General features: G+C 35.4%; 4 protein-coding genes across 10 annotated transcripts; 3 read left to right on the top strand and 1 right to left on the bottom strand.

Moving 5' to 3' along the window:
* Positions 1–659: 659 nt before the first annotated feature.
* Positions 660–17,132, top strand: LOC125824808 (uncharacterized). 7 transcript variants are annotated; one of them, XM_049504158.1, is made up of 19 exons: positions 660–1,556; positions 4,137–4,694; positions 4,795–4,968; positions 5,044–5,152; positions 5,243–6,996; positions 7,192–7,308; positions 7,438–7,620; positions 7,727–7,789; positions 9,069–9,140; positions 9,309–9,569; positions 9,725–9,844; positions 11,845–11,904; positions 12,989–13,029; positions 13,217–13,294; positions 13,398–13,482; positions 15,306–15,464; positions 16,236–16,338; positions 16,464–16,651; positions 16,886–17,132. In XM_049504158.1, exons 1-16 carry the CDS (start codon positions 699–701, stop codon positions 15,438–15,440), a joined length of 4,668 nt encoding a protein of 1,555 aa, XP_049360115.1. In that variant the 5' UTR covers positions 660–698; the 3' UTR covers positions 15,441–15,464; positions 16,236–16,338; positions 16,464–16,651; positions 16,886–17,132. The 7 variants fall into 7 exon arrangements, with proteins under 7 accessions (XP_049360115.1, XP_049360116.1, XP_049360109.1 ...); XM_049504159.1 differs by having other exon boundaries at positions 4,795–4,965; positions 5,050–5,152; XM_049504152.1 differs by having other exon boundaries at positions 5,044–6,996; positions 16,886–17,131.
* A 1,478-nt stretch (positions 17,133–18,610) lies between these two features.
* LOC125824836 (transcription repressor OFP17-like) lies at positions 18,611–19,359 on the top strand. The gene has a single exon (XM_049504188.1). It carries the CDS (start codon positions 18,751–18,753, stop codon positions 19,273–19,275), a length of 525 nt encoding a protein of 174 aa, XP_049360145.1. The 5' UTR covers positions 18,611–18,750; the 3' UTR covers positions 19,276–19,359.
* A 120-nt stretch (positions 19,360–19,479) lies between these two features.
* LOC125824830 (uncharacterized) lies at positions 19,480–22,592 on the bottom strand. The gene is made up of 6 exons (XM_049504183.1): positions 22,342–22,592; positions 22,206–22,265; positions 21,911–22,023; positions 21,080–21,148; positions 20,032–20,083; positions 19,480–19,917 (listed from the first exon to the last, which is right to left on the bottom strand). The coding sequence occupies exons 1-6, from the start codon at positions 22,585–22,587 to the stop codon at positions 19,783–19,785; spliced, it is 675 nt and encodes a 224-aa protein (XP_049360140.1). The 5' UTR covers positions 22,588–22,592; the 3' UTR covers positions 19,480–19,782.
* A 1,902-nt stretch (positions 22,593–24,494) lies between these two features.
* Positions 24,495–26,810, top strand: LOC125824825 (SPX domain-containing protein 3). Its single transcript, XM_049504177.1, has 3 exons — positions 24,495–24,831; positions 26,077–26,242; positions 26,327–26,810. The coding sequence occupies exons 1-3, from the start codon at positions 24,583–24,585 to the stop codon at positions 26,698–26,700; spliced, it is 789 nt and encodes a 262-aa protein (XP_049360134.1). The 5' UTR covers positions 24,495–24,582; the 3' UTR covers positions 26,701–26,810.
* The last annotated feature ends 670 nt before the right edge of the window (positions 26,811–27,480 follow it).

The raw sequence follows: 27,480 nt of genomic DNA on the forward strand, positions 1-27,480 counted from the left end.
TTTGAATCTGAATGTCAATTCCAATATAACGCAAGCCTAATCTGTCCCCGTCTTTATTGCAAGATTACTTGATATCGCACTTGCAGATTATAACAATCTATCCATAAATCATTATCGTAAATGGAAGATTCAGTCATAAAAACAACAACGTGAAGATTTTGAATTTGAATGTCAATTCCAATATAATGCGAGTCTAATCCGTCCCCGTCTTTATCGCTAAATTACTTAATATTACGCTTGCAGATTATAACCGTCTGTCCATAAATTAGTTGAGAGAGTACATGCTAATCTAGTCACCAACGCCATAATTTTTTTTAAAATTAATTTTCAACTATCATTAATTTTCATTTAAATTGAACATTTTCTCTAGCACATAACTAAAAATTAAATCTTTTAGCTTCTTCTTACAAACTCTCTGTATTTGAATTGTTTGGATATATTTAGTAAAAATTTAATTTCAGAAGAATTCCAAGTGAAAGCACAAGGATTATAGATAAAAAAATCTACATTTCCTTTTCCCCCTTGTAGTTTTTTTCAGTATATAAATACGAAACAAAAGTCAGCAAATACGGAATAATCTCTTTACATGAACCGCGATTGTTGCTTTGGTTATCTATCGTCTTCTACATGATCACCGCTGCAACTCCTACTGCTACTGCAATCACCTGAAAAACTTCACAAAAATCACCTGAAAAAAAATGAAAAAATCGAACTTTAGTTTGCCTTTGCCCCAAAAATCTATGAACAATTCAAGACAGCAGCTTTTTGATTCCCTCACATCTCACATTTCTCTCTACAATTCACAAAACCCCCCATTTCCTAATCATAACCCTAACCCTAGATCATCGCTTATCAAATGGTTCTCTTCCCTTTCGATTCCTCAACGCCAAGCTCATCTCACAATTGTTCACTCGAATTTCGTTCAAATCCTGTTGCAAATGCTTGGTAAACTTCAATCCAACGGTCATGGTTTTTTCTTCATCCTACCTGACATGCCTTCAGATGGTTCTGATCTTCCAAGCATTTGTTTCAGGAAGTCTCATGGGTTATTAGCTCGAGTTGCGGAGTCGAATGAGTCGGAACGGCGAGTTCGTCAGTCGGTACGGATTTTCAGCTCGAAAGAAGGGGAAGGGGAAAATGGGGTTTCGGGTTTGTTGGATTTTGTTGATTCTTTGACTGTAAGTGAGGAATTTGTTGGAAATGTGGATACTTTTGTGAATGCAATGGATGGTGTTACGAATGGAAAGTTTTTGAGGGGGGAAGAAAGTGGGTTGAGCTCAGAATGGGTGGAATTGGGGTGGTTGAAAGAGAAGGGTTATTATAGTATCGAGGCTTTCACGGCGAATAGGTTGGAGGTGGCATTACGATTGGCATGGCTGAATCATAATAATGGGAAAAAGAGAGGTGTAAAGCTGAAAGATAAGGTGAATTCTGTAGGTGTAGGGGCAAATGCATTTTGGAGGAAGAAAGGGTGTGTAGATTGGTGGGGTAAGTTAGATGAGGCAACAAGGGTCAAGGTTCTTCGTAATGGCTTAGGGAAGGCGGCTAAATCACTGGTACTTCTTTATGTTGAGCGTTTTTCTTGACTAGCAGATTGATCTATGTTTGTTATTTGGTGCTACATTGCTGTTTAATGTGCTACAAGTTCATTCAATGAGATTACAATATGTTTCAATTTGTATCTGTGGTGGCATTTTCATTCATGGTTGTTAAAATGCTGAACTTGCCCTCTAATAGGAAAGAGATAATGACATAGACATTTTGGAATAGTAAATAGCATGTTAAATGGAAAGTACACATTTCAGAATCCTCAGGAATCTAGCTAAACAGTAAGTGGCTAAGATTTGCCAGTAGGCTAAAATCTGTATCAAAAAATTAGCTGAGATGTAATAAAGGAAATTTAAAGGAATGTTGAGGAGGCCCCTTTGAGTTGGAAAAGCAAAAGAGAGTATAAACTGCAGGCATCCATGATAATTAACTAAACTATCAAATCACACAACTTCTTAACTAAGACATGTCTCTATATTTTCATAGAATAGAATAGTAAGTTCACATCTTGTTCTCATGCTTTACCAATTGGTTGAGTCAATTCAAACTATAACTGATTTAGATTTATTTTTTTTTTTAAAAAAAACTGGTAACTTTGTGTCTATTGATAGAAACAGATCAGTACATGGGCTGTACTAGGGCCATATTTACAAGTAAATCCAGATCCTATGATCCCATGTCTATAATGAATCTAACACATCAATAATAGAAACAGGATCATTAGACCGAATTTGATTACACCAAACACATAGAATCAAGATACAATTCAATTTGATCTGTTCAATATTATTTTCTATGTTCTCAAAACACCTAGAATTTCTCTCCTTCCAGATTGTCCACCATACGATGGCTGGTATGATTCTCCACCTACTTTTGCTTCTTGCCAGAACCCCAGCTTCTTCCCAACCCTATGCATGTACATCCCTTTTAAATAATATCTCTCGTCTTTCTAAAGTAGTCCTGTGGTCATCTAAGTTGCTCGGACTCTTCACCTTTGGTGCCGGCCCCGTGTCGTGTGGGTGTGGGTGTGGGATCCATACCCGATTCGGTCAACTGGTTTTGGGTACTTTGACCAAATTCGAGGGAGAAATTCTGAACAAATTCAATGATTTATGTAATCAAAGTAAAAACTAAGGCGGAATTGAAGAAAATGGAATACCTTGTATATATAAATTTTTATTTTCACTCCCTTTCCTTTTATCTCCTTACAAGATTCTCCTCTTTATCAATATTTTCTCCTTAAGTTTTCCACATAATATCTCATAATTTAGGTTTCATCCCTCTATTTTTAGATATTTGAATTATTTTAGCCTTATCCCCGCACCTGTATCCATATATGGATCCGTATCCCCAAATCTTAAAATTTAGATCTTAGAGGACCCTACCTCTAGATTCGCACCTGTACCGGGCATCCGCACCCGAGTCCGAAACTTAGGTGGTCATAGCATGCCAGTAAATGTGTGTGGATTTAGATTTTTTAGGTACCCTATCCCTATGTATGTACATCCCTTTTATGTAACATCTCTCTTCGTTCTAAAGTAGCCCTGTGGTCATCTAAGTTGCTCGGACTCTTCACTTTTGGTGCCGCCCCCGTGTCGTGTGGGTGTGGGATCCGTACCCGATTCGGTCAACTGGTTTTGGGTACTTTGACCAAATTCGAGGGAGAAATTCTAGACAAATTCAATGATTTATGTAATCAAAATAAAAAGTAAGGTAAACTGAAGAAAATGGAAAACCTTGTATATATAAATTTCTATTTTCACTCCCTTTCCTTTTATCTCCTTATAGGATTCACCTCTTGATCAGTATTTTCTCCTTAAGTTTTCCACATAATATCTCATAATTTAGGTTTCATCACTCTATTTTTAGATATTTGAATTACTTTAGCCTTATCCACACACCTGTATCCTTTCATGGATCCGTATCCCCAAATCTTAAAATTTAGATCTTAGAGGACCCTACCTCTAGATTCGCACTTGTACCGGACATCCGCACCCGAGTCCGAGAACTTAGGTGGTCATAGCATGTCAGTGAATATGTGTTTGGTTACTGGCAGCTATTTGAATCTTTGGATAACTTCTTTTTCACTGTTAAACTATATTTTTCCCCAGGGAAGACTTACAAATCACTTGAAATATAGAATATGCTACTTCTTTCCTCTAGTTACCTCAAAACAGCATGTTTGCTTCATTTCTCAGAAAAAAGAAGAAAAAGAAGAAAAAGAAAGAAGCAGAGCAAAACAGTAAACCCAGCATATTTGCTTCTGGTAGTGTATGTTAAAGCAGTGAATAATTTTTTATAACATACCACCTATAATTGTTTGATTTTGGTTTGATATACTTCCCATAATTCATATTTTTTCACAAATAGCAACTGTAACATTAATGATATATCCTAGTATGTGTCTTATAGCACTCCTGTCCTGCCTGACAATGTCAATCAAATGATTGAGATGCAAGGAGTTCAGCTGTTTAAGCTTCTCATTGCTAGAAGAGTCTTCTATTCTTCCTGCATATTTAATAGGTGCTCATCAGTCATCAGAATTTGACACAGGCTTATGCTGTCCAATCTCCAATTATATCTTTCAGATTGCTGATACTTTGAAAGGGGAAAGAGGTGTTTCAGCTGATAAAGCTTGGCTATGCAGTTCAACACTAGAACAACCTCTGAGGGGTAACCCTACTTTGTCTGATCGAAGAAACTTTGTGAATCTCAGAGTGTCAGATGCAAGAGTTGCAAAAAAGAGCATGCGTCATGCATCAGTATTTGGAGTCTCATGTTCATTCAACCAGTTACTTGATTGTTTGTTTATGCTTCAGGAAATCTCCACTGTGCTGTTGGCATGTCCACGTTCTGTTTGCGAGTCTCCTGATAGTGAAAAACTATTCTTTAGTTCATTAGAATCTGTTAATACTCTTTCAGATTGTATATTAAGAAAATTACGGGGGTTACTCATGATTATTTCTCTTGACTGTACAAAGTATGAGCTACTAGAGGATGAAAACTTGAATTCCTCACCAAAGCAAAACAAAGAGATACTTGGTGCTTCTAACCGTAAGAAAAAAGGGAAAAACCGTAAGGTGAAGAAATCAAATTCTTTGCCAAAACCTAAAACAGATGGTTTAAGGCCTGTTAAAAGCACTGAGGTACAACTTTGATCTTGAAGACTTCCCATAGAAATTCGTTTTAGAAATAAAAAAAATCTATACCATGTGTTCCCTTACTTTCTTTTAAAATTATATGCAGGACAAGGGAGACACATCCATGTGTGGTGATAATGTACATAATAGTTCGTCTACTGGTTTGGTCGATAAATTTTGTGGTGATAATGTACATAGCAGTTTGCCTAGTGGATCGGTCAACAGAGAACAACAGAAGGATCGTGTTAAAGAGAGTCTTCCATCTTTGATCGATATGGTTGTAATTATCTTTCCACTATGCATCAGATATCCAAGTTATGTGGTAAATAGTTTGTAACTGACTAACTTTCTGCAGGGACAGGGTGAAGGACCAGATAGTCAAACTGTTAGAAGTGCTTCAAGGAAGAAAAGGAAAGAAAGAAACAAGATTAAAAACCCTAGCTTGATAACTTCTGGAGAAGATGGTAAATGTCAGAAAAGAAATTCTCAGAAGTCCTTTATTTCTGTCAACTCCCGAGATAGGGATCCAAGTTCTGATTGTGTCACTGTAATAGATTCGGTTGTTCAAAGCGGATCAAAAGATTCTTGTATTGACAATGAGAAACGTGAACCAGAAATGAGCATTCTGAGTCGAACCAGTAGGGATTGTGGTTCTGCTGGTTCTTTTGAAGGTTGCAGGAATCCTTGTTTGACAGACCATTTTCCCACTGAGGGGGTGATGGAAAATGGAACGGTAGCTGTTGCAGTGGAAACTACCAATAGGGAAGGCAATTCTGCTATATCTTCTGTAATGCCTGCGATTGAATCTGAACGCACTCTTTCAAACGGCAAGGAGTTTAAAAAATTGAACAGATCAGGTTTTCTTGAGCAGCAAATTAAAGTTGGTGATCCCAACAGAAATTTTACCTCGTTAAAGGAGAAAAGAAGTGTTGATGTTTATGATACAGGGCCGATGAATTCTCCATCTTATGTTTCGTATGAGTGGCCCAGTGTAGCTCCTGTTCATCTTCCATGCGGTGATTCACATCTCCCACGGGCTACTGATAGATTGCACCTTGATGTCAGTCACAACTGGAAAAGTCATTTTCGTCATTCTTTTCTACGCAATGTACGTCATGTAAGAAATTCTTCAATTGAAACAGGGTGCCCTGGAATCATATCTGGACCTTTGCCAATGAGTTTAGATTGGCCCCCAATGGTGCGCAGTATCAATAGACTAGCTGCTCCATCACTTACATGCAATTATGATGCTGGGTTTATCTCTAGGAGAACGTCTTTCCAGCAAGATATAGCAGCTCAAAGCATGCACTGCAATGCGGTGAGTACTGAGGATGAAAGGGTGTATTCTGGTGACTTAATGGACTTCTCCGATCTTGCAAATTCACATGATGTGGGTGAAGATCATGATTATCACTGGTTGTCTGAAGAAGAGTTAGAGGTACATGCTGTTTCCGGAGTGGACTATAATCAGTACTTTGGAGGTGGTGTTATGTATTGGAATCCTTCTGATCATCTTGGTACTAATTTTTCACGTCCTCCCTCTCTTAGCTCGGATGATAGCTCATGGGCATGGAGGGACGCAGACATGAATAGGGCAGTTGATGATATGGTTGCCTTCTCATCTTCCTACAGTACAAATGGTTTGACTTCTCCTTCTGGTGCTTCCTTTTGCTCTCCATTCGATCCTTTAGGTTCAGGACATCAGGCTGTTGGTTATGTTATACCCGGAAGTGAGATTACCAGCAAGGTCCTGCAGTCATCATCGGCAGCAGATCTAGTGACAGTAGAGAATGCTTCAGGATCCTTGTCCAATTTGCCTGCTGAAGGTGAAGCAAAGTCTGTGGATTCACTCCCATACCCCATTCTACGACCCATTGTCATTCCCAGTATGTCTAGGGAGAGATCAAGATCAGATTTTAAGCGCAGTCATGATCATAAAAGTCCTTGTGTTCCTCCCAGCAGGCGGGAGCAACCTAGGATCAAGAGGCCTCCATCACCTGTTGTCCTATGTGTTCCACGTGCCCCTCATCCACCTCCTCCTTCTCCAGTTGGTGATACTAGAAGGCACAGAGGTTTTCCAACGGTTCGGTCTGGTAGCTCCAGCCCTAGGCAGTGGGGTGTCAAAGGTTGGTTCCATGATGGAATTAATTTTGAAGAAGCCTGTATACGGATGGATGGTAGTGAAGTAGTTTGGCCTGCTTGGAGGAGTAAAAGTCTCTCAGCCCATCAGTTAACGCAACCTCTACCTGGAGCTTTGCTGCAGGATCGCCTCATCGCAATTTCACAGTTAACTCGCGATCAAGAACATGTAAATTTCAAATCTGAGAATCCGGTTTGCAGTTTCATAACTCCTTTATTCACATGTTTCTGTCTGCTTGAATGGAAAGCCCTATTTCAAATCCCTCCTCATCAATTTCTTGATGAGGTCTTTTGTGTGAATACAAAGTTAACTATTTCAAAAAAAAAGAAAGCTATACTTTTGTTCATTCTTTTTCTTTTCCAGCCAGATGTAGCGTTCCCACTTCAACCTCCCGAAACGCTGAACTCTACTGCAAAGAAGGCATGTCTTTCAATGATCCATAGTCGCCTTCACAATGAAATTGAGAACTTCTGCAAACAGGTAGAGTCCCAAGAGAGTAGTAGCTTCTGCAGTATCATTTCAGTAATTTAACCAGATTTTCAGGATAAAAAATCCGGCAATTGGCTATTACCTGATGCTTATTGTTGGTTATCTCTAATGATATTCAAGGTTGCCTCTGAGAATTTGATCAGGAAGCCTTACATTAATTGGGCTGTAAAGCGCGTTGCACGTTCTCTACAAGTATTATGGCCTAGATCTCGTACAAACATTTTTGGTTCAAACGCTACTGGGCTGTCACTCCCATCGAGTGATGTGGACCTTGTGGTTTCTCTTCCTCCTGTGAGGAATCTGGTAAGCATGTCTTGCATAATATGTGCTTACGTTATATATTTTAGGTATGGAGAAAAAGAGTTTTGGAGAAAGGAGATCATGTTATATTCTTTTCTTTCCTCCATAGGAACCAATTAAAGAAGCTGGGATCTTAGAGGGGCGAAATGGGATCAAAGAAACATGCCTTCAGGTAACCAGGATCACATGAAATATTCTTCTCTAATAATTGAAGGAGGAAATGCTATGCTTGCTTTGAAAGTCATGATCTTTTTGTACTCCCTCCATCCTATAATACTTGTCATGTTTCACTTTTGAGAGTGCTACATTACTTTGACCAACATTTTATGATATATTTTTTCACCATATTGATATGAGAAAAAAGTTGCAACTTATAATACTTCGTGTATAGTTTTGAATATGTATATTGTGATTTTAAAATATTTAATTAATGTAATCTAATTTAGCTCTGAAAAATGGTCAAATTGACTCTGGAAAAGTGAAACAAGAGCGAGTAAACTTAAAGCCCGCCCCCTAAAAAAAAAGAAGAAGAGGAGAGAACCTCTTTAACATAAAACTTTTCATACAACAGCAATTTTCTTGCTGATTCTTTAATCATTAACCAATATTTTCCTCATGACCCCTCAACTGCTCCCACCTCCACCCACCCCACACAAAAAAAAAAAGAGAAGTAAAGATATGACAGATGGGCTTAGCTAAACCCTAACAGCTAGCTGATGAGGGGAGGATTGCTCGAGTCCTTATTAGCAGACCATCAATCCATTGCCCAACCAATGGGGGACTCTAACTCACTCTACCACCTCCCCTTTCACGCCTAGGCCTAATTAGAGCATGGATTGGGAGCCCAAACATGGATGAGGCTGGCTCTGATACTATATAAAGATATGACACTTGAGTCTAACCCAACCTCCAAATCCATATAAGAAGAAATCACCTAGTGTTTTTGTCTTTGCTGGGATTCAAACCTAAAACTTCATGGTTCTCAACCCACTTCATTGCCCCCTAGGCCACACCCTTGGGTGCAACTCCCCCGTCCCATTTTATGCATGTCTAGCTATCTATATAGTCACAGTCTGTGAAATTAAAGAAGACTTTTGACGTATAAATCAAATATATACAAAATATCAAAGTTATCCTCTTAGATGAGTGGTGGTGAGAGTTCCACATGTATTTTCATTTTCTATCTTATTGAAGAGTGAACTTTATACCATGTGGGTCTCAACAAGTCACTAAGGTATAATGGGGATGTGAAGATTAAATAGTTTCAGAAAAGAGAAATATGTCATTTTTTGGAACAAACTAAAAAGGGAAGTATGTCCCTAAAAAATGGACGGAAAAAAAGGGTACCATACAAGAACATTGTATTTATTTCACCCTTGGTTGTCCAATTTGATACAAATATAGCTTATTCTAAATGGAGCTCCTTGTTGCTGACATAGAACACTTTGCAGCATGCAGCTAGATATCTGGCTAACCAGGAGTGGGTAAAAAATGATTCTCTGAAGATCGTGGAAAATACTGCTGTAATGTCTCTGAAATCCAAAATCCTTTTCCTTCTGGGTTCTCATCAGCTTAGTGTTTTTCTTTATGTTAATCGCAATACCTTTTTCCTTCTCTCTTTTATCACAAGAAAAGTACCTTTGACCTCCTTAGTCATTGTTCCATGCTATGTTGCTTCCATTTTTCTACAGATACCAATTATAATGCTTGTGGTGGAAGTTCCACATGACCTCATTTCGTCGTCTCTATCAAATTTACAAACACCAAAAGCTGAACCAACTCAGTTGACTGTTGAAGAAGGCAATACTTTTCAGGCTGATTCGACTTGTTCGGATTCCTCATCTTCACCACAGTGGTCTAAGATGAATGAATGTGTGAAGGATGTAAAAGCAGTTCGACTTGATATTAGTTTCAAATCGCCTTCTCATACAGGATTACAGACCACAGAGCTGGTATGTGTTGAAGAGATTGCATCTGAATACTTGTGGGATCAAATTCAGAACTATATTCTCTTAATCTTTATCACTTAGATATTTGTTATGTCGAGCCTGTCAATTGGTTATGCATGTAGATTTATCATATGATGTGTTTCCATTGTTGATGATAGGTAAAAGAGCTCACAGAACAGTTTCCTGCTGCCACACCTCTTGCTTTGGTGCTAAAACAGTTCCTAGCAGATCGCAGTCTTGACCAGTCATATTCAGGCGGTTTAAGTTCATATTGTCTAGTAAGCTTTCTTAGCATCAATATTTCATAGAGTTACCTAAAAGTGTTTCAGTTGTCTATATACTTGTTTCTGACTTGATATTCAAGTTTTGTTCTTTTGGTTATGCTTAAATACATTACTCTTCTCCGCCATCCTGGGAACAACTGTAGAGTTGTTTTGGGCATACCAACAATGCCATATATGTTGAGAATAACGTTCCAGATTTCAGTAAATTTACAATGATGAAAGCGATGGATTTTGTCCTCTTCACAATTCACATAGTACACAGTTGTTGCATAGCTGCATTACCTCTTCTTTGAAGGTTGCTTTGTGTGACACATGTCACTTTGGACACTAACCAAGAGAAACATTTGAGATTTGACCTTAAGTGGAGCCATGCCTTTCCATATGGATTTCCATGGCCAGAGAGTGTTCTGAGATGAAACTTGAGTAGAAATCGAGTAGCATGATTTTAAAGAGAAGGTGCCCTCTGATTTACCTTTTCAAATCATACAATCAAATGAAGAAGAGGCTGCGGGAGTGCTGCTGAGTAAGTTTAAAAGGCTTAGGTATCTATCCAATTCCCAATCATTTAAGTTCCTCTAAAGTGATAAGCCAACAGTGCTCTAGTCTGAAATCTGAGGTAAGAGTGTCTTGGAAGAGGTGATGCTGAAGAGATCCGTATATGTCTTTAACAGGAGAGTTGCCAAGTCATCTATCATGCCAAAATCTAGCCTTTTCTGCCATCTCCCACAATTGCACATTTAAACTGTTCAACTTTTCAAAAAATAAGCTACGTTGGTATATTTATGAGTGCCTTCAATCTTTTGATTTATGAATGGTGAATATACAGTGCACCTACTTCTTTTGCTGCCATCTACTCATTTCCTGCGCTGACTGCTTTGCTAAGCTGCTTCAATCCCTACTTGACACTCTATTATGCGTGGGCAGTTGAGGCAAAAGAAGGATATTTTCTAGCTACTCCTTTGCTTAGAAAGCAGAGAAAATGAATGATTAAAGAGTTCTTTTTCTTGCTTGGGTGCTGTAGAAATTAGAGAATAAAATAAGAGTCATTTTCATCTTGACCCAGAATTTTAATCAATTACAAATAAGTCAAACAATTTTACACTCATTCCATGTTTCAACTCAAACCAAGCAAAAGAGATGGAGGTTGGCCAGCTACTCTTATCCTTTGCTTGGAAGGAAGAGAAAAAAAAGAGAAAGAAAGGAACAGCTTAGAGAGTTTTCCTTTCTCTTGCTTTGGTACTGTAACAATTAGGGGATGAAAATAAGAGAGTACCATTTTCTTCTTTGCCTGAAATTTAAATCATTGACAACAAAAAGTCGAACAATTTTCCTTTCCATTCTTGTTTTCTATCCAAACCATGCATTCAAAAACAGAAATCTTCTTAGCTTTCTCCTCCTCTTCTTTTACTACCATTTTCCCTCCTTTCTCTTCCTTTTCCTATTTTCCCAGCACAAGGTATATTTATTCTCACAATTGATTCATTCTAGTAGTGAAGACTGAAGATTAAACGTCCTTACCTTGATTTACATGTAATTAGAATTTCGGGGGTGGGTTGATGTATCCATTTAGTCCATTTAGAGACGAGTGACTTATTCTAACTAGCATTTTGATGAAGTTCTAGAATCTAAGATTATATTGCATGAAATACTGACTGGAGTTACTTTAGTGTTCCCTATCTTGATTCATTATTTTTCAGTTCTTGAATGAGGCAAATATCTGGAAATTAGATTGTGGTCTCTGAGTCTAACTCAAAGTCAAACAGAAATTTTGTTCGTTGGGAAGTGGAAATATCTGCATTGTGGTCATTATCTATTCAATCTAGTCATCTGTCAAACTTTTCACCCATTTGTTTCAAGCAAAAGTGAAATAGTGAAACTTATTCAATTGTCTTCCAATTCTTGGCATTCTTACCTCAGATGTTTTGCTTCCCTTGATTTCATTCTAGCTCCTGATGTTAATGTGTTTGAATGTCTCTTTCTTCACCATTTAATAGGTACTATTGATCACACGGTTTTTGCAGCATGAACATCATCACAGTCGACCAATTGACCAAGTATGATTGAATCCTTCCTTTTCTTTTTTGTTTTCTTTATTGTACATTTAATTTTTTGGCGATTGACCCCTGTTTTATTGTTAATGGAATCATCAGTATGCCTGACATGTTCAACATAGATTGTGATCAGTGGCGGATTCAGAAATTTTATATTATGGGTGCTCAACGTTTTTAGCTCAAAAATTACTACTTAAAATGGGTGCTCTATTAATACATTTCAATGAAATACTAATTTTTTATACATAAATATTACTGGTTGTCACAAAAGGCAGTGGGTGCTTAAGCACCCATTATGCACAAGGTAGATCCGCCACTGAATTTGTGATGGATGTCTCCATTGTTTTTGTTATGGGTTGTTCATATTGTGATGGAAACATTCATAAGACCTTTCACAATATAAAGAAGAACCTGTGATACGACATAAGACGATTTTCTGGGTAAATACTGTGAAATTTTCATCGGTTATTTGGGACATCTGTTTAGAAAGTGACCCACTTTTTATTCCTCTTTCAATTGTGAACCTTTTAGACTACAATTGAAAGATCTCTTTTGAGCAAACTGAAATCTTCTGAGAAAACGTTCATGGTCTAAAATTTTGTCTGTTATTGCAAATATTAGACGACAGTCTGGTGTTTTGTTGGAATATATGAACAAATTAGACCCGAGTCTAATGTTGTCTGGAAGGGTAATTTCCCAAGGGTGATATTTGCACAAACTTTTAATATTAGGGAGGAAATCTAAATGATCGCTTAAACAAGGGACATTTGTGTATATCATCCATAACTGCTAGTATATTCAATGTAAAATTAAAAAATCCACCTCCTCCTGCTCTATGCTTGTACAGAATTGATATGTGCAGGTTAGTTGGATAGGCTTGTACAGAGGCTCATGCCTTTCTAATTTCATAGCAATATGATTGGGTTGCTCCTACAATTTTATACTTGACGAGCTTGTTAAATGCTGCAGTGCCTCTATGGAAGAAGTTGACTCTGTTTCAATTAATTAGAACTAAGCTTCGTTTATTTTTTTTTCTTCTGATGCATAACAGTTATTGAGTGCAACTTTCTTTGATCTTATCTTGTAGAACTTGGGGAGCCTCCTGATGGACTTTTTCTACTTCTTTGGGTGAGTTTGAGCTGCTTGTATTTCCTTAATTATTTTATCTCATATTTCGTTCTTACAAGCAGCAGCCACACATTTTAGTTCAACTTATATGTCTGAAGTCCAAACCACTATGATACCCCTGCTCCCCTCAAAAAAAAAAGATGCAAAAAAGGGTACTTCAGATGTAAAGCCTTCTTTTTGTTGTCAGGAATGTGTTTGATCCTCGTCAAATACGTGTCTCAATACAAGGAAGTGGCTTATACATAAATAGAGAAAGAGGGTGCAGGTGTGACAAATTGCTGAACCTCCTGATTTTGTTTCTTGTAAATCTCTTGCTTCGTTTTTGTGATGATTTTCCTTCCTTCTTATTCCCTGGTTTTATTTTGTAGCATTGATCCAATTTGCATTGATGATCCTCTGTACCCAACCAATAATGTGGGGCGGAACTGCTTTCGCATACACCAATGCATCAAGGTTAGTTAGAATTGCTTGTAATAAATTTTCTAGAAATTATTTGTTATGAAATTGGATAATAAGCAAGAAATATAAGTCCATGTTATGATCACGATGTTAGTAGAACTAGAAAAACTTGTGGGTCGGGTGAAAATGGAGAACTTGTGATACTTCAGGTTTCTTAGCTTTTAAAAATCAATAGGATAAAATGTATTTGAATCTCCGAAGAGGTTGGCAACAAGGAATTCCTTCTAGGCTGGCTAGCAGTGGTCCCGTGTTGGTTTAATGAATTAACCAGACATATCCCTCAATCACCCGTAGATTAAAGGAGCTTTCGATTTTTCATTGGGTAATTTTCTTATATTAATACAGTTGATGCAAGTGAATTAAGCGTTGGGCTCCACTCTTGGTGGTGCCCTCTATCAGTTTGCTTACTTCACTATTCTACTAATTTGTTAAGTTTCAATCTCGACACAGTACTTCCTCTACTTCGAGCGTAATTTGCATATGTAAAAGCTTGAATCAGAAATCTCTTGTTACATCTCTCAAATGGCATGGGATTAGTGCTGGCAAAATGAGCCCATATTTTGGTAACCTGCCCATATTTTAATGGGTTGGGTGAGTGACTTTTTACATGGGTAAAATATGGGTAAAATATGGATTAACCAAATGGGTTAAGCTTCTAACTTTTATTCACTCAAAATTCATGATATCACTAAAAAAAATTGTAACTTCTCTTCCTTTTTATGTTCTTCTATAGAACTAATTAGTTTTCTCTATAATTGAAAATGTGTAGTCTTTGGCCCTACAAAAATATATATTTTAAATGTACACTTCTTTTGTTAATTATAATTATATTTTTTTATTTGTTTAATTTTATATTGGATAATAAATAATAGTGTAAAATAAGCAAATCATGTATTAGTATTAACATTGCTTAAGCTTAAAGTGCATTAAGCATGTTTTAGTCCTAAAATGCAACTATTCCTTTACTTTGAAATTAAAAATATTTTCCCTTCGTTATTACATAAATTTATTTTATATTGAAAAGTTAGGATTTTTTTTTTTACTTTTATGATACAATAAAACTAAATGAAGCATTTTCAACATTTTTCATCTAAAAAAAACTAAAATATTTTCTCCATGTTGAATTCTAAAGTAGAGTACTATTTACTCATGAAAATATGGGTAAATATGGGTAAACTAGTATTTTACCCAATCCATTTGTTACCCAATCAATTTTATGCATATCAAATATGGGCAGGTTGAATTATTACCCATTTTATGTTGACCCATTTTCAACCTGCCCAAATTTGACCCAACCCGCCCATTTGCCATCACTACATGGGATCTATTTTTATTGAAAAGGTAGCATATGTCAGTTAAAAGTGTAAAGCATTAATTCCTCTTATGCCCTCGTGTTAAATTAGTTCTTAGGCCTAACTCACACCCCAAAAGCTAGCTCAAAGGAAGGAGGATTGCCCAAGCCTTATAAGGAGTCCACCCATCTCATTAACCACCAATGTGGGACTTCTGTCATTCTTTAACACCTCAAATATGTAAAAGTCAGCTAAAAATACTCTGTCCTTTAAAAGCGACTGTCTGCTTTTTGATGACTCAAAGCGACTGTCTACTTTTTCATTTAATTAATATAGCCTGAAGTAACAAACTCTTGGTATTCTCTTTGGGTGCATCTGTTTGACATATGGTTAAAGTTGGTGTTCCTAAGTCACTATTATTTTGGGACTGAAGTTGCTACTGAATGGATTAGAATACGCACTAAAAATTATGATCATTGAATATTGGCTGCATATAACTATTCTAATAAAAGTTACTTTCTGTAGGCATTTGCGGATGCTTATTCTATTTTGGAAAATGAGATACCTTCTCTTCCATGCAACGATGAATCTAATTCAGTACCTCAAGTTAAGCTGCTCCCAAGAATTGTTCCAAGCATTGAGGCTTCTGAGGTATCTTAATATCAGAAATTTTACATCTTGAAGGTATGTTAAGCTCATACATTATCTTCAGATCAACCATAAATACGTGTATAGTTTTCAAGATGCCATTAGTATTTTCTTGTGTCTTTTTCCATCCTCTTAGATTGAAATGATTGGTTGCATAAGAATAAAGTTTTAAACTTATAATGACTTGATTGTATAAAAAGAGCTTCTAGAAACTAGAAATAATGTTCATAAAGATAGTGTGAGAGCCTGTTTGGATAGGCTGAAAAAAGTAGCTTTTGAGTCCAAAAAATAAGTCAAACTTTAAATGACTTTTAAGTCAAAAAATAAAAAGTAGGGGGAGTCCTACTTTTGGTTTTTAACTTTTTTCAAGTCATTTATGACTTTTTTTAATGCTATTTTTAACTTTGTCATACATTCCCAAAAGCTAAAAATGACTTAAAAGTAGGTTTGCCCAACTTTTAAGCCAATCCAAATAGGCTGTAAGTATCTCCACGAAGGTATCAAAGAGTTGTGTTTCTTCCTGTATACGGGTGAATTTTACCTTTTCTTAAAAGCATCTCCATGAAACCAGTGAGAAGGAAAGACATTATGCTAAATATTGAAGTTTGGGTCTTCATAAGTTGAGTAATCTGAATATTACATGGTATTTTTTGTTTGATGTTGTACTCTTCAAACTCTAAAGTATCTGCATTTAATGATTTAATCTTTTCTTTCCTTCTATTTGCCATTAGTTTCTTGTTAGCTTCTATAACTATCAAAGACTCGAAGGTTTGTCTCAATCATTTGTGTCCTTCTATTTGGTATCAGCTTATTGTTATCACTATTAAAGACTTAATGATCAATCTCAACTTGCAACTGCCTCTACTAGAGTTGGACTAAATTCTACAGCCGCTCATTCTGCCGTGATTGGGTAAGATCTTCTTTTGCCCTACAGTTGCTTGATATTAAGTTTTTGCTTTTGTAGATTTGGTTTTCAAATTTATGTTGCGAACTTCTAGCAAATTGCAATTAAATTGTTTGGTGTTATGAATATAGGTTGGGATTTTGCCTTTAAAAATTGGGACCAGCTTCCACTGGATGTCAAAATCAAGGAACAGTTAAAGAGCTCCTCCATTCAATAGAATCAAACATTGTCTGAACTTGACCATGTCAATGTATTATGACCACATTGACATGTTGGAGACAGTTTATGCTACCTGGTTCGGCTTGAAAGTTATTCCAAAGTTAGAGAACTCTCCACTCGTTTACAATTTTAATTTTCACCAAACTAGAATTTTGTATTTAAAGAACTTTTGATGCCCTTGTTAAAATGAATTTGTACATATCATCATTGTGGTATTGAATTGTGCACTACTAGATCTAATGAGGCAATTTGCTACTTGAAAAGAGATTTTTGAAAAGTCTAATAAGTGTTATTTCTATGTTCTTTTCTAACATTTTTTTTGTTTTTTCTTAAGTTGATGAATCGTGGCTCATAAGATTTGAAGTGAAATAGCACTCTACTTGCTCATCGAGAGTCCTTGGGTTCTGAGAAGTTTCTATTCTCATGCATTATTCAGGTGCTGGCTAGAATTGAATGGACATTCTGAGGCATTATACCATATCTCCAACCTCCATGTTAAGATTTGAACCTTGGGCCTATTTCAATTCCAAAAGCTAGCTCATGAGGTGAGGATTGTTAATGAGGCACACAACCCCAACCCACACCGATGTGAGACTCTAACACCCCCTATACACCCAAGATTGGACATTTAGAGCGTGGACAATATAACATGGGAGCCAAGATCAGGTAAACGAAGACTCTGATACCATGTGAAGAAATGGTGGTGTCCGCGCTCTCTTTGATAACAGTGGTGACTGGGCCTCCAATACTTCACCAAGTATATGCTATCCTCCACCAGCGCAGGTACTGGATAATTCTACCCACCTAGGCTTAAGCAAATGATAATCTTGACACTGCATAATCAATTATTAGGAGTCATGTATTATAGCTAAGCTCATCGAATGCTTTGAGCAGGCTCTCAGTCAATAGGGAAAGCAACCTTTTAGCTGCTTCTGATAGGTTGAGCATCCTCGGATTGAAGATACCTTACGTCAGGAGGGGGCTGAGTGATTGAAGTTATGCTATCTTTCTGCTGGCAATGCATCTTGGACTTCTAATTTATGGGTGGGAACTGGGCATTTTCTGCTGGCTCCAAGGGTAGAGGATCCTCTCTTTTACTGGTTTATTCTTTTCCACTTGTCTTTGTTTACGTTTCCCTTCCTCTCTCCTCCAGAGGCCCCTCCCCTAAGAGTCTATTTCCTAAATTTTACCTTCTTGTTTTTGTTTCATATTATTTCAGTTGGGAGGATCCCAACTAATAATGTTCTGAAGTGATTTCACTCTGGCGATGCAGTTGCAATAAGAAGATTCTTCATTTGTGCTAGAGGATCCAGGCCAAATTTTAGTCTAGAAAAGGAAGAAAGAGAGAAAAAAGAAGAGGAGGAGTTCTGTATAAATTCTCATTAACTTTTGCTTAGGCATACCGTTGTCCTTTTATGGTGATAAAAATGAAGCTGAGCTGGTGCTCTTTATGCTTAAAGGTGAACTCTTGGTATTATATTTGGACTGAAATGCGTCCAACTAGAATGGAGTCAACGTAGAAGATCTATGTAATCGTTCTCAACTAGTTTGACATAGAGGCGTAGTCGTCATTGTTGTATTTTGTTGTGTATTCTCTTCGTTGATAAATGGTGTAATAATAGCCTGGTGACTATTAAATTACCAGCCCTCGTCCAAATAAATCGTATGAAATAACAATTAGATATTTTAACTCTTTCTGGGTACGCAATGTTCATCTTATATTTGTGCACACTCATGATGTACATTTCTTCTCACCTTGAACTTAATTTCCTAGTTGATTTCTTATCATTTATTTACCCATTCTTTTTGAATGATTCAACAACACGGATCAAGAATTATAATTAAAATTCTGGTTTTTCCAGGAATCGAATAGGCACATTATGTTGATTTATTAATCTCTACAGGAATTTTATCAACTCCAAAGTTTTGAAGACATTTCTTTCATGCATACCACCTTTAGTTCAATATGAAACGTGTTGTCCACAACTCATCATTTTCCCAACCTTAGAAAAAGGGGTACCCCTTCCACCATACTTCACCCACACACACCAACCTTTCAACAAACTAACATTTTGTCTCAGAACATCAACAACTCTCCTGTCATTTCCAAATTGAAAGAAAGATAAACGTGAAAACAATCATTTCCCAAGTTTGTTGCTTTATCAGTACTCTTTTCCTCAAAAAATAAAGGTTCCAACAATGAAAGTGAAAGTGTTTGGTCGCTTCAAATGCAAGCTTTTCAATCCATGCAAGAAAATAGTAAGGTCATTCAATTTCAGACTCAGAAAGCCCCTCTTTATAAGAAGACTTAGGTTTCGCCGTAAAGTACATAAGACTGAACGGCTAAGAAGAAGAGGGAGAGAGGAGGACCAAGTCATGGAGCTCAAGAGTTTCTCAGAAGTGGAACTTCACAACAAAGCACCATTTCCATCACCCCTCACCCCGGCTTACGTGAGATTGAGTACAGCAACTAGAAAAGAAGTGCCAGTTCTGGATGATGTGGAAGATGCATGCAGGAGCTTTGAGAATTATCTGGTGGAGATGATTGTGGAAGAGGGGAAAATGAGGGATTTGGCAGATGTGGAAGAATTGTTATACTGTTGGAAGAATCTCAAAAGCCCTGTCTTCATTGAACTGGTGAGCAGGTTCTATGGAGAGCTATGCAGGGATTTGTTTTCCAATAGCTACGACGACAATGTTAACACCCCAAAGAGACTCTTATAATGAAACTGTTTTATCTTATTGTTTGAGCACAACTCATGTCTTTATATTTACAACTTATGTTGCTCGGATCCTCCAAATATGCATAGCTTTTGGAGGATCCGACACACACCTAGTTGTATTCTATAAGAGTCCGAACAACATAGCTTACCCCCTTCCTATGCACGTATTTTGCAAATATGTAACAGCAGTAGCAAATTTGAGGAATCAGCAAGCCCAACAAGCAGGTTATTTCATCAGTTCATTGCATACAGTGTCTATCACATTCATGACCATCCCTATACCTTTTCCTCGAACAAGATACATGAGTGCTTTTCCTATCTAACTTGCTATACAGGAGCATGATACTTTAAAAACATATAATAGGGTAAACCATCCATGTCCTCTAAAGGTACAAGTACTTTTCAAGTGGCTAGAGCTATCACAATAACTGTATTGATCTATTCAACCTTCTTTCCTACAACTAGGAAGTTTTGGGAGGGGTTCCTGAAAGCATTGCAAATTATTCAACTAATCAGATTCATCTGTAGAATAATCAGCATCCTTAGAACACCCCTTCTTTAACCTCTCTTGGAGATCCAACTGCTTGGGTAACACTAGCTCGATTCTCCGACCTGACTCTAAAAAGTACCTCTCAAGCACCATCTGTCATTATACAATAAAGCTCAGTTCTTAATCAAAAGTTACTATTTTCAGTCTCTCTGAAAAAAATATACAGGAGAAGTAGAAAAAAGACAATGAATTGAACTGAATACATACAGCAGCAGCGTAGGCGTCCTGTTTCCCTTCACGAGCAGATTTTCCGAGGCCCCTAAAAATAGTTGTTCGGTTCATTTAGAATTTTATTTTTATAATATTCTGATATCAAAATAAATTTATCTTCGTCTAATATACCCCATCATGAACCTTATCTAACAACCTATTTATGCCAATTTTCATCAAGACACTTTAATTACAATATTAGAACAAATATACGACACACGCTAATTGCTAATGTTTCTGAATTTGCTCACATTGGCAATATATTATCTGAGGTAAGTTAGATTTAATGATCAACGGATCAAAGTTCATTCTGTATAACTGACCAACCCCGTGGGACTAGCATGCTATCATAGTTCCATTGATTACTTGCATCCTCTCACCAGCACATATGAGAAAAAATCTCATACTCCCTCCGTTTCAAAAAGAATGACCTCCTTTCTTTCCTTTCTTTTTTAGTCTGTTTCAAAAAGAATAACCTCTTTCTTTTTTTGGTATCATTTTAATTTCAGTTTTCCATGTGGCATGTTTAAGGCCACAAAATTAAAGGGCAATTTTGTACATTTGACATAGCTTTAGTTTAGGACCACAAAATTCAAAAGTCTTCTTATTTTCTTAAACTTCGTGCCAAGTCAAACTAGGTCATTCTTTGTGAAACGGAGGGAGTAGTTTTTTTCCATCTACTAGGATTAGGACTGTAGTCTAATGATCTTCATTCTAGCTCCTAACTAGATAATTTTTCTTGCTTATAATGGGAAAAAAAGTGAAGGTCTACTACTAATAGATGTTTCTGCCACTTCAGAATAATTTCTTGCAAGTTGTAACAGACTGTTCAAAGGATACCCTCCCTTCTCATATACATTTGACAATCAATTTATTAGCAAGAGAGGTAGACAAACTTCATCGATGTCCAAATGAGATCATGATTCCTCCTTGCAGATCCTAGATACTTCCTCACGTAAGAGAAAGAATTGGCCGTTGATGGAATGAAAGAGCTTCCCCGCAACTGATTCAATAAATAAAGGAATAAGTCGAAAGAACTTATTACCTATCAACCATGTAGCTCATTGCGTCAATTGTTGTCCCGTACTCTTCCTGCAGATATACTCTCCATCCCCTAAAAGGACAAAATTGACATTTAAGATGACAAATTATGGCAGAAGGTCCCTCACCACTTTAGAAAATGAATTTAAACATGTCACGAGAGAATGACTAGTGAACTACAAGATGAACTTAGTGTCAATAATTTGTAAAACCAACTTATAAAAAGAATGTAAAACCAAAGCATACTAGCTCAAAGGTTTCTGAAAATAGGAAGTCAACTAGTAGCCCCAGTGTGTAATAATCAGATCAGTTTTGGTTAGTAAAGCATAGCAAGCAAGCATGTTCTAGATAGTTCAACCAATAGACTTCCAAATATTTGATCTGTCCGTTTGTCATTAGGCTTAGAGACATGTACTAAGCTTCAAGGCAGGACAAGATTTCTTGTTCAAGTGAGTGCTTCATGTTGCATGATACCTTCTTGCAGTTTTAATGACTTAAACTATCTCATCTAACAATATCTTCATTAGATGAGTCGAACATCTATCCTCTATTATTTATGAGAGAGCGACCATCATCAAGTTTGACAAATATGCAATGTCACTAGCACTTGAAGCTACTCAGGTATAGAATGCAACATCACAGCATACTTCACACAACCAACTTGAGCACTCTAAAACCAGCATGTTGAAATTGGCCCACATTGCCAATTCAGATCAACCAACAGAAAAGAGATATTATTATCTATTTAGCCTGCAATTTTATCTCTTTTTTTCATTTCTTAGCCTGATTTCACAAAGAAAACCATAACAGACAAAAACTGCTAAATGATTACTACCTCTCAGCAGCTCGAACAGCAAGCCTACCAGCAACACTCCGAACTTTGTTAGATTGTGGAGTTTCCTTTCCATCACTTGACAAAGGGAGTCCAATTATAAACTCATCCACTTCCTAACCTCCCAACAAAACCATACTCATGAAACTCCAGATAGTGGACTATCAATTTAATTCTTAACAAAAATAAAATGAAAAGAGTAACTAAATCATATTCAAGAAGAATCACATCAATAACCAGCTTATAAATTACCATAAAAATTAAATCTTTCTACATCAAACATGAAGAAGATGTATACCTGTTTTTGGGCAATATCAATAATTCGAAGTTCAAGCTTCTGTCCTCTCAACTCCAAAACCTAAAATCCACCAAATCAAAGTTCCAGTATATGAATGTGGGTGTGTATGAGAGCTTTGCGGATGAAATTGGGTTACCGTTAAGGGTCGAAAATTGAATCCTTTACTTAGGGCAAGTCCAGTACGGGCAAGACCCAAATCTACCCCAAGACTGAAACCTCCTCTCCATGTTGAATCGAGCTTCCGTCGAACCGCATTTGGGGGAATTTCCTCAAGCGATACTGCTCTTATTGCCTGAGTTTTTGTAGTTAATCGCAGATAGTGCCCTCCGGCCGGCCGAAATGTCACCGGCGGCAAGCTTACCGCTGCTAAAAGATGCGCCATGCGAAGATGTTCTGGGACAATATTTTTTCAATAAAAGCATATTTGAAATGGATATGGCAATTTTTTGGGACAATATTTTCAAAGATAAATTTGAGTGTAAAATCATGAAAAAGAGCATTTTAAAAGATTTCCATTATTGTTTAGTATTTAATTAAATAGATAAGTTATTTGAAATGGTTATTAGGAGAGACTTTAAATAACATGCAAAAATTAATTTTAGATGAAAATTATTTATAATGATAATTTTTTCTTGAACAATTAAAAACATAACTTATGTTAAGAGTAATTACCTTTTTCACTTTTGCTATTGTTTAATATCACTTTCTTCATAAATTTGATCAAATATCTTGACTTTCTTATTTTTTTTTTAAAAAACAAATGATTGTGAAATGCATATTAACAAAAAAAATTCAAATATACGAATAAAACCAAATCTTGAGAAAGAGAAGAAGTCATCACTCCAAACCTTCAATATAATTAGTTAAGGACACACGCCAACCTAATTATCTGATTTTGGTTTTCAATATTTTCCCATGTGGGTGGATAAATTAGTATTTTGTTCCTTGTCCAATATTTCTTTTTTATTTGTTCCTTTTTACTCGTCTATTTTAATTAATCAAGAAATGACAATTTTTTTACTTATTATATTCTCAATTAATTACTATGAAACAAATATAACTTCTTGAAAATCTTAAATTTTTAAATAATCCACTTCATAATTAATAGGGGTAAAATAGTAAATTCACTATTTCAATTTAAAAATGGACAAGTAATTAAAAACAGAAAGAGTATAACTATTAGTCTAACTTCTTATTTTATTTTATAACCATTTCATATTTGAAATTCATTAGTTCAATTAATTCAGATTCACATCTTATAAATTAATTTAAGAAAAAAATACTCTTTACGAGATATGTTCTCATTTTTCATAATTAAACACAAAACCTCCAGATATACGGGATGGAATCTCATCCATCCTAGTAATAGTACATATTGATATAACTACATGTCTACTACTACTACTAGAGGATTGGAGACTAGTCTTTGTTTTAAACTGTTCAATTCTTGAAATCCTTTAAACTTTAAGGCAAGAAAAAGTCACTCCGATCAAATTATAACCCCAAATGTTTGAATATAGAAGTAGACTCCACAAGTTACTCTCTCCGTCTAATAATAATTGTCTACAATAAACTTGGTATAGTGAATAAGAAATAATAAATAATATGATAATATGACTATATTACCCTTTGAATATATTAAATTTAATAAATTGAAAAATGTAGATATTGAATAGTATTTAATGTCAAAGATAAAATAGACATAAAAAATCAATTATCTCTTGATTTTTTAAACTGGATAAATATTATTGGAAAACTTTTTTTACTATAGTAAACAAGTAAAGATGGACGGAAAGAGTACATTTTTAAACTACGTTAGAGAGAGCATTTCCTATTTATTTTTTAAAAAACAAGAAAAAACATATTCTCAAATCCCCAATTTTGGTTTTCTCTTTCCTTATGGTAGATTCCAAAGGATCATCCACTTCTCCAATTCCCAATTACATAATCCTAATGCTAATCTAACAATCACAGACTCACAGCCATGATTTGATCTTTGCCACGTTAGTCCACTTAACTATTCAACGGCTATGATTTGTTTTTCTAATATCACTACCATGTGAGAAATGACACTCACATTAATTAGTGTTGAAAATAAAAAAAAGTCATTTACGAATATGCTTAGAATTCTCTTACTTCAGCTACCCCTTTTAATTTCACTTTCATTTAATTAATTTTTTTTATAAAAAAAAAACTGTCATTCAACACGCCAAGCATATGCTTCTAAATATTCTTTTTACTTGTTAAAAATCAACCCCATTTTCTTGCCTTTTTTTCACTTATCACACACTATAATATATACTCCTCTTCTCCCTCAACATATTTATTTTCTCATTTTGTAGCAATTTGAACTTCTTTTATTTTTTAATATAAGAGAATGAAATTTGGGAAAAGATTGAAGCAACAAATTCAAGAAACATTACCAGGGTGGGGTGATAAGTTTTTGTCATATAAAGAGTTGAAGAAATTGGTGAAATTGATTTCTTCATATGCACCACAAATGATGAGTGGATCATTGGAGTATGGTAAGGCAGAGGCTGAATTTGTGTATTTGTTGAACAATGAGATTGATAAATTCAATGCATTTTTCATGGAACAAGAAGAGGATTTCATTATAAGACACAAGGTATGGATCACCAATTATAACTCCAACTCTAATCTTTTTTTGTTTTGTGATTAATTGTAATGAGGTGAATTAAGTAGTTTGAGTTAGTCACAACAATAATAACATATCCAGTAAAATGGAATCTTAAAGAATAGAGTATACGCAAATCTTATTATATAGCTCGTAGAGTTAAAGAGATTTTTTTTCAAATTAGATTAGTACAATTTGGAATTAAAAGTCCAATACAATAATAATTACACCTTAATTTTAAATAAATTGTGATTGACTATATGAATTATTAATATTTTATTTAATTTTAACTCATGTTATTATACTAAATAAAATAAAAGTGAAAAATAAGTTTTATAATATACATAAATAAATAGTAGTAGTAATATCGAATTTCTCTAAAACCTATTTCCAATGAGTACTTATATGGATCTTTTTCTTTGACTTAATATCTTTAGCTAAAGTTGTATAGATTTCAAATTTATGAGAATTGGCGAGTTGAGCAATGATTTATTATTTAGCCCTTTTGACCAAATTCATATCAAACCAACTAATTTTTGAACGTGTTAATGACTTATTTGATTATTAACTCAATTCATTATAATTCGTTCAAAATTAGCTCAATCGACCCGATCAAGGCACATAAAAGCAAATTGATGAAGCAACCTAGTACATAGTCCAAAAGTAGTGACATGCCACTTAGTACATTTATTTCTAGAAGGCTTGTCACATACACGAGAGGACAAAGTATCTTTACGGAATAAGCTCAAAGATGCCACAACAATATGTACTTGAATTGTGCTTTTCTTGAAATGTTGGGATCCATCGATTGTTATCTTCATTTTAATTTATTTGTTTTACTTTTTTTTTTTTAGAATATTATATATTTGAAAATTACATTTAAAAAATACTTAAATCACAATAATTATAACTTAGAATATTCGGTTATATATATTTAAAAATTAAGTAAAAGTATTATGAATCACAATAATTAGCAATTTAAAATATTTTATTATATATTTAAAAATTAAATAAAAAGTACTATAATTCACAATAATAAACAACTTCAAAAAACATATGAACGATTTGATTGACTCTCTGAATTTTATTTGTATCATATAAATTGAGACAAAATAAGTAGTATATGACATATAGTATTAGGTGGTACTGGCACGGGCTTTAATATATAGTATATTTTTGGGTAAAATTTTAGAAACAGAGAGATTGATAAAATAATTAATGTTTGTTGATATGCAGGAGTTGCAACAGAGGATCGGGAGAGTAATTGATACATGGGGGCCAAATGGAAGCCAACCCTCTGAGACAGATTGCAAAGAAGAATTAGCAAAAATCAGAAAAGACATTGTTGATTTCCATGGTGAAATGGTGCTCTTAATCAACTATAGTAACATTAACTACACAGGTATATAATTAAATTCTACTCCTAACTATAATTATTATCAACAGACAACAGACAGTTACACGTAGTTATCTTTTATTTTTACAGGATTGGCTAAGATACTGAAGAAATACGACAAGCGAACAGGTGGATTACTGCGTTCGCCGTATATACAAAAGGTGCTTCAGCAGCCATTCTTCACAACAGATTTGATATCAAAGCTTGTAAAAGAGTGTGAAAGTACGATAGATTCAGTGTTTCCGCCTCCGTGTGATGTAGAAAGAGGATTAGTATTAGGATCAGGAGTTGCAGGGGAAGGAATATTTAGAATCACAGTAGCAGCTCTGCTTACTATGCAAGAAATAAGAAAAGGAAGCTCTACTTATGGACGTTTCTCTTTGCCACCACTCAATTTGCCTGATCAGACTGATGTCATTCAGTCACAATCCTTGCAGCTCAATTCTCCAATTGCAATTCCCTAGCAAGTTTTTTATACATGTTACGCTTACATATATGAGAGTATTTATAATTAGTAGTAACACGTACGATTGTGTAGTCTTTTAATTTGGTAATTAGTAGTATATATATGTGGGCAAGTTGTTTTAAATGAATGAATCGCTTTGGTATTTTGATCACTGTGTTTGTATCATGTGATGATCATTACACACCGTCTTTTAAGTTAAGTGACTTAGAAGTCACGACATCTGACGTTCAGTGTTGAAAGTGAGTTCGGCAAATCCTAATAGTTTTAGTTCAAACCGTTTATTTGTGTCATAAGAAATTCATTTAATATGTATAAATTATTAAACTAGAACTTAGTAACTCAAAAGCACTAAAATCCCAAACACTTAACTGTCAAGTACTTCTGGCTCCATTTCAAAATTGCTATTCCCGATGAAGGCAAACACACTATGTGATGTTTTTCTACTTATCCGAGTTTTGTTGGTCAAAGCTACTCTGTATGAAGGAGATACTAAATAGCTTGTAAAATTAATTGAAGCGCACAAGCTAGCCTAGATACTAGGTGATCACCACAAAAATAATACTCCAATGTGTTTACACTATGGTATATTACTTATGAGTGAATAGTAATGCCACCAAACTATAAGATTGCCAATGGCAATATGATTGAATAAATTTCATGCTATAACTCATGATCAGTGGCGGAGCCAGGATTTAGATTGAGGAGTGTCAAAATATAAAGTAGTATGCACACAAGTTGTCTAATAAGTTAAAAAAAAAACCGCTGAAAGCCTTTAAAA

The sequence above is a fragment of the Solanum verrucosum genome, unplaced genomic scaffold (genome assembly GCF_900185275.1).
Source record: "Solanum verrucosum unplaced genomic scaffold, falcon-dt-bn FXZP01000080.1, whole genome shotgun sequence".
Lineage (NCBI taxonomy): Eukaryota > Viridiplantae > Streptophyta > Magnoliopsida > Solanales > Solanaceae > Solanum > Solanum verrucosum.

What these genes read in the sequence shown, in the direction of transcription:
- LOC125824808 (XM_049504152.1), top strand. Translation starts at nt 699, where the DNA reads ATGAAAAAATCGAACTTTAGTTTGCCTTTGCCCCAAAAATCTATGAAC. An exon ending in GGCCTGTTAAAAGCACTGAG is followed by an intron (nt 4,695 to 4,794) that starts GTACAACTTTGA and finishes AATTATATGCAG; the next exon opens with GACAAGGGAGACACATCCAT. An exon ending in GTTTAAGTTCATATTGTCTA is followed by an intron (nt 9,845 to 11,844) that starts GTAAGCTTTCTT and finishes ACCATTTAATAG; the next exon opens with GTACTATTGATCACACGGTT.
- LOC125824836 (XM_049504188.1), top strand. Translation starts at nt 18,751, where the DNA reads ATGAAAGTGAAAGTGTTTGGTCGCTTCAAATGCAAGCTTTTCAATCCA.
- LOC125824830 (XM_049504183.1), bottom strand. Translation starts at nt 22,587, where the DNA reads ATGGCGCATCTTTTAGCAGCGGTAAGCTTGCCGCCGGTGACATTTCGG. An exon ending in TCAATTTTCGACCCTTAACG is followed by an intron (nt 22,266 to 22,341) that starts GTAACCCAATTT and finishes GGTGGATTTTAG; the next exon opens with GTTTTGGAGTTGAGAGGACA. An exon ending in ATGAGCTACATGGTTGATAG is followed by an intron (nt 20,084 to 21,079) that starts GTAATAAGTTCT and finishes AACTATTTTTAG; the next exon opens with GGGCCTCGGAAAATCTGCTC.
- LOC125824825 (XM_049504177.1), top strand. Translation starts at nt 24,583, where the DNA reads ATGAAATTTGGGAAAAGATTGAAGCAACAAATTCAAGAAACATTACCA. An exon ending in ATTTCATTATAAGACACAAG is followed by an intron (nt 24,832 to 26,076) that starts GTATGGATCACC and finishes GTTGATATGCAG; the next exon opens with GAGTTGCAACAGAGGATCGG. An exon ending in TAGTAACATTAACTACACAG is followed by an intron (nt 26,243 to 26,326) that starts GTATATAATTAA and finishes TTATTTTTACAG; the next exon opens with GATTGGCTAAGATACTGAAG.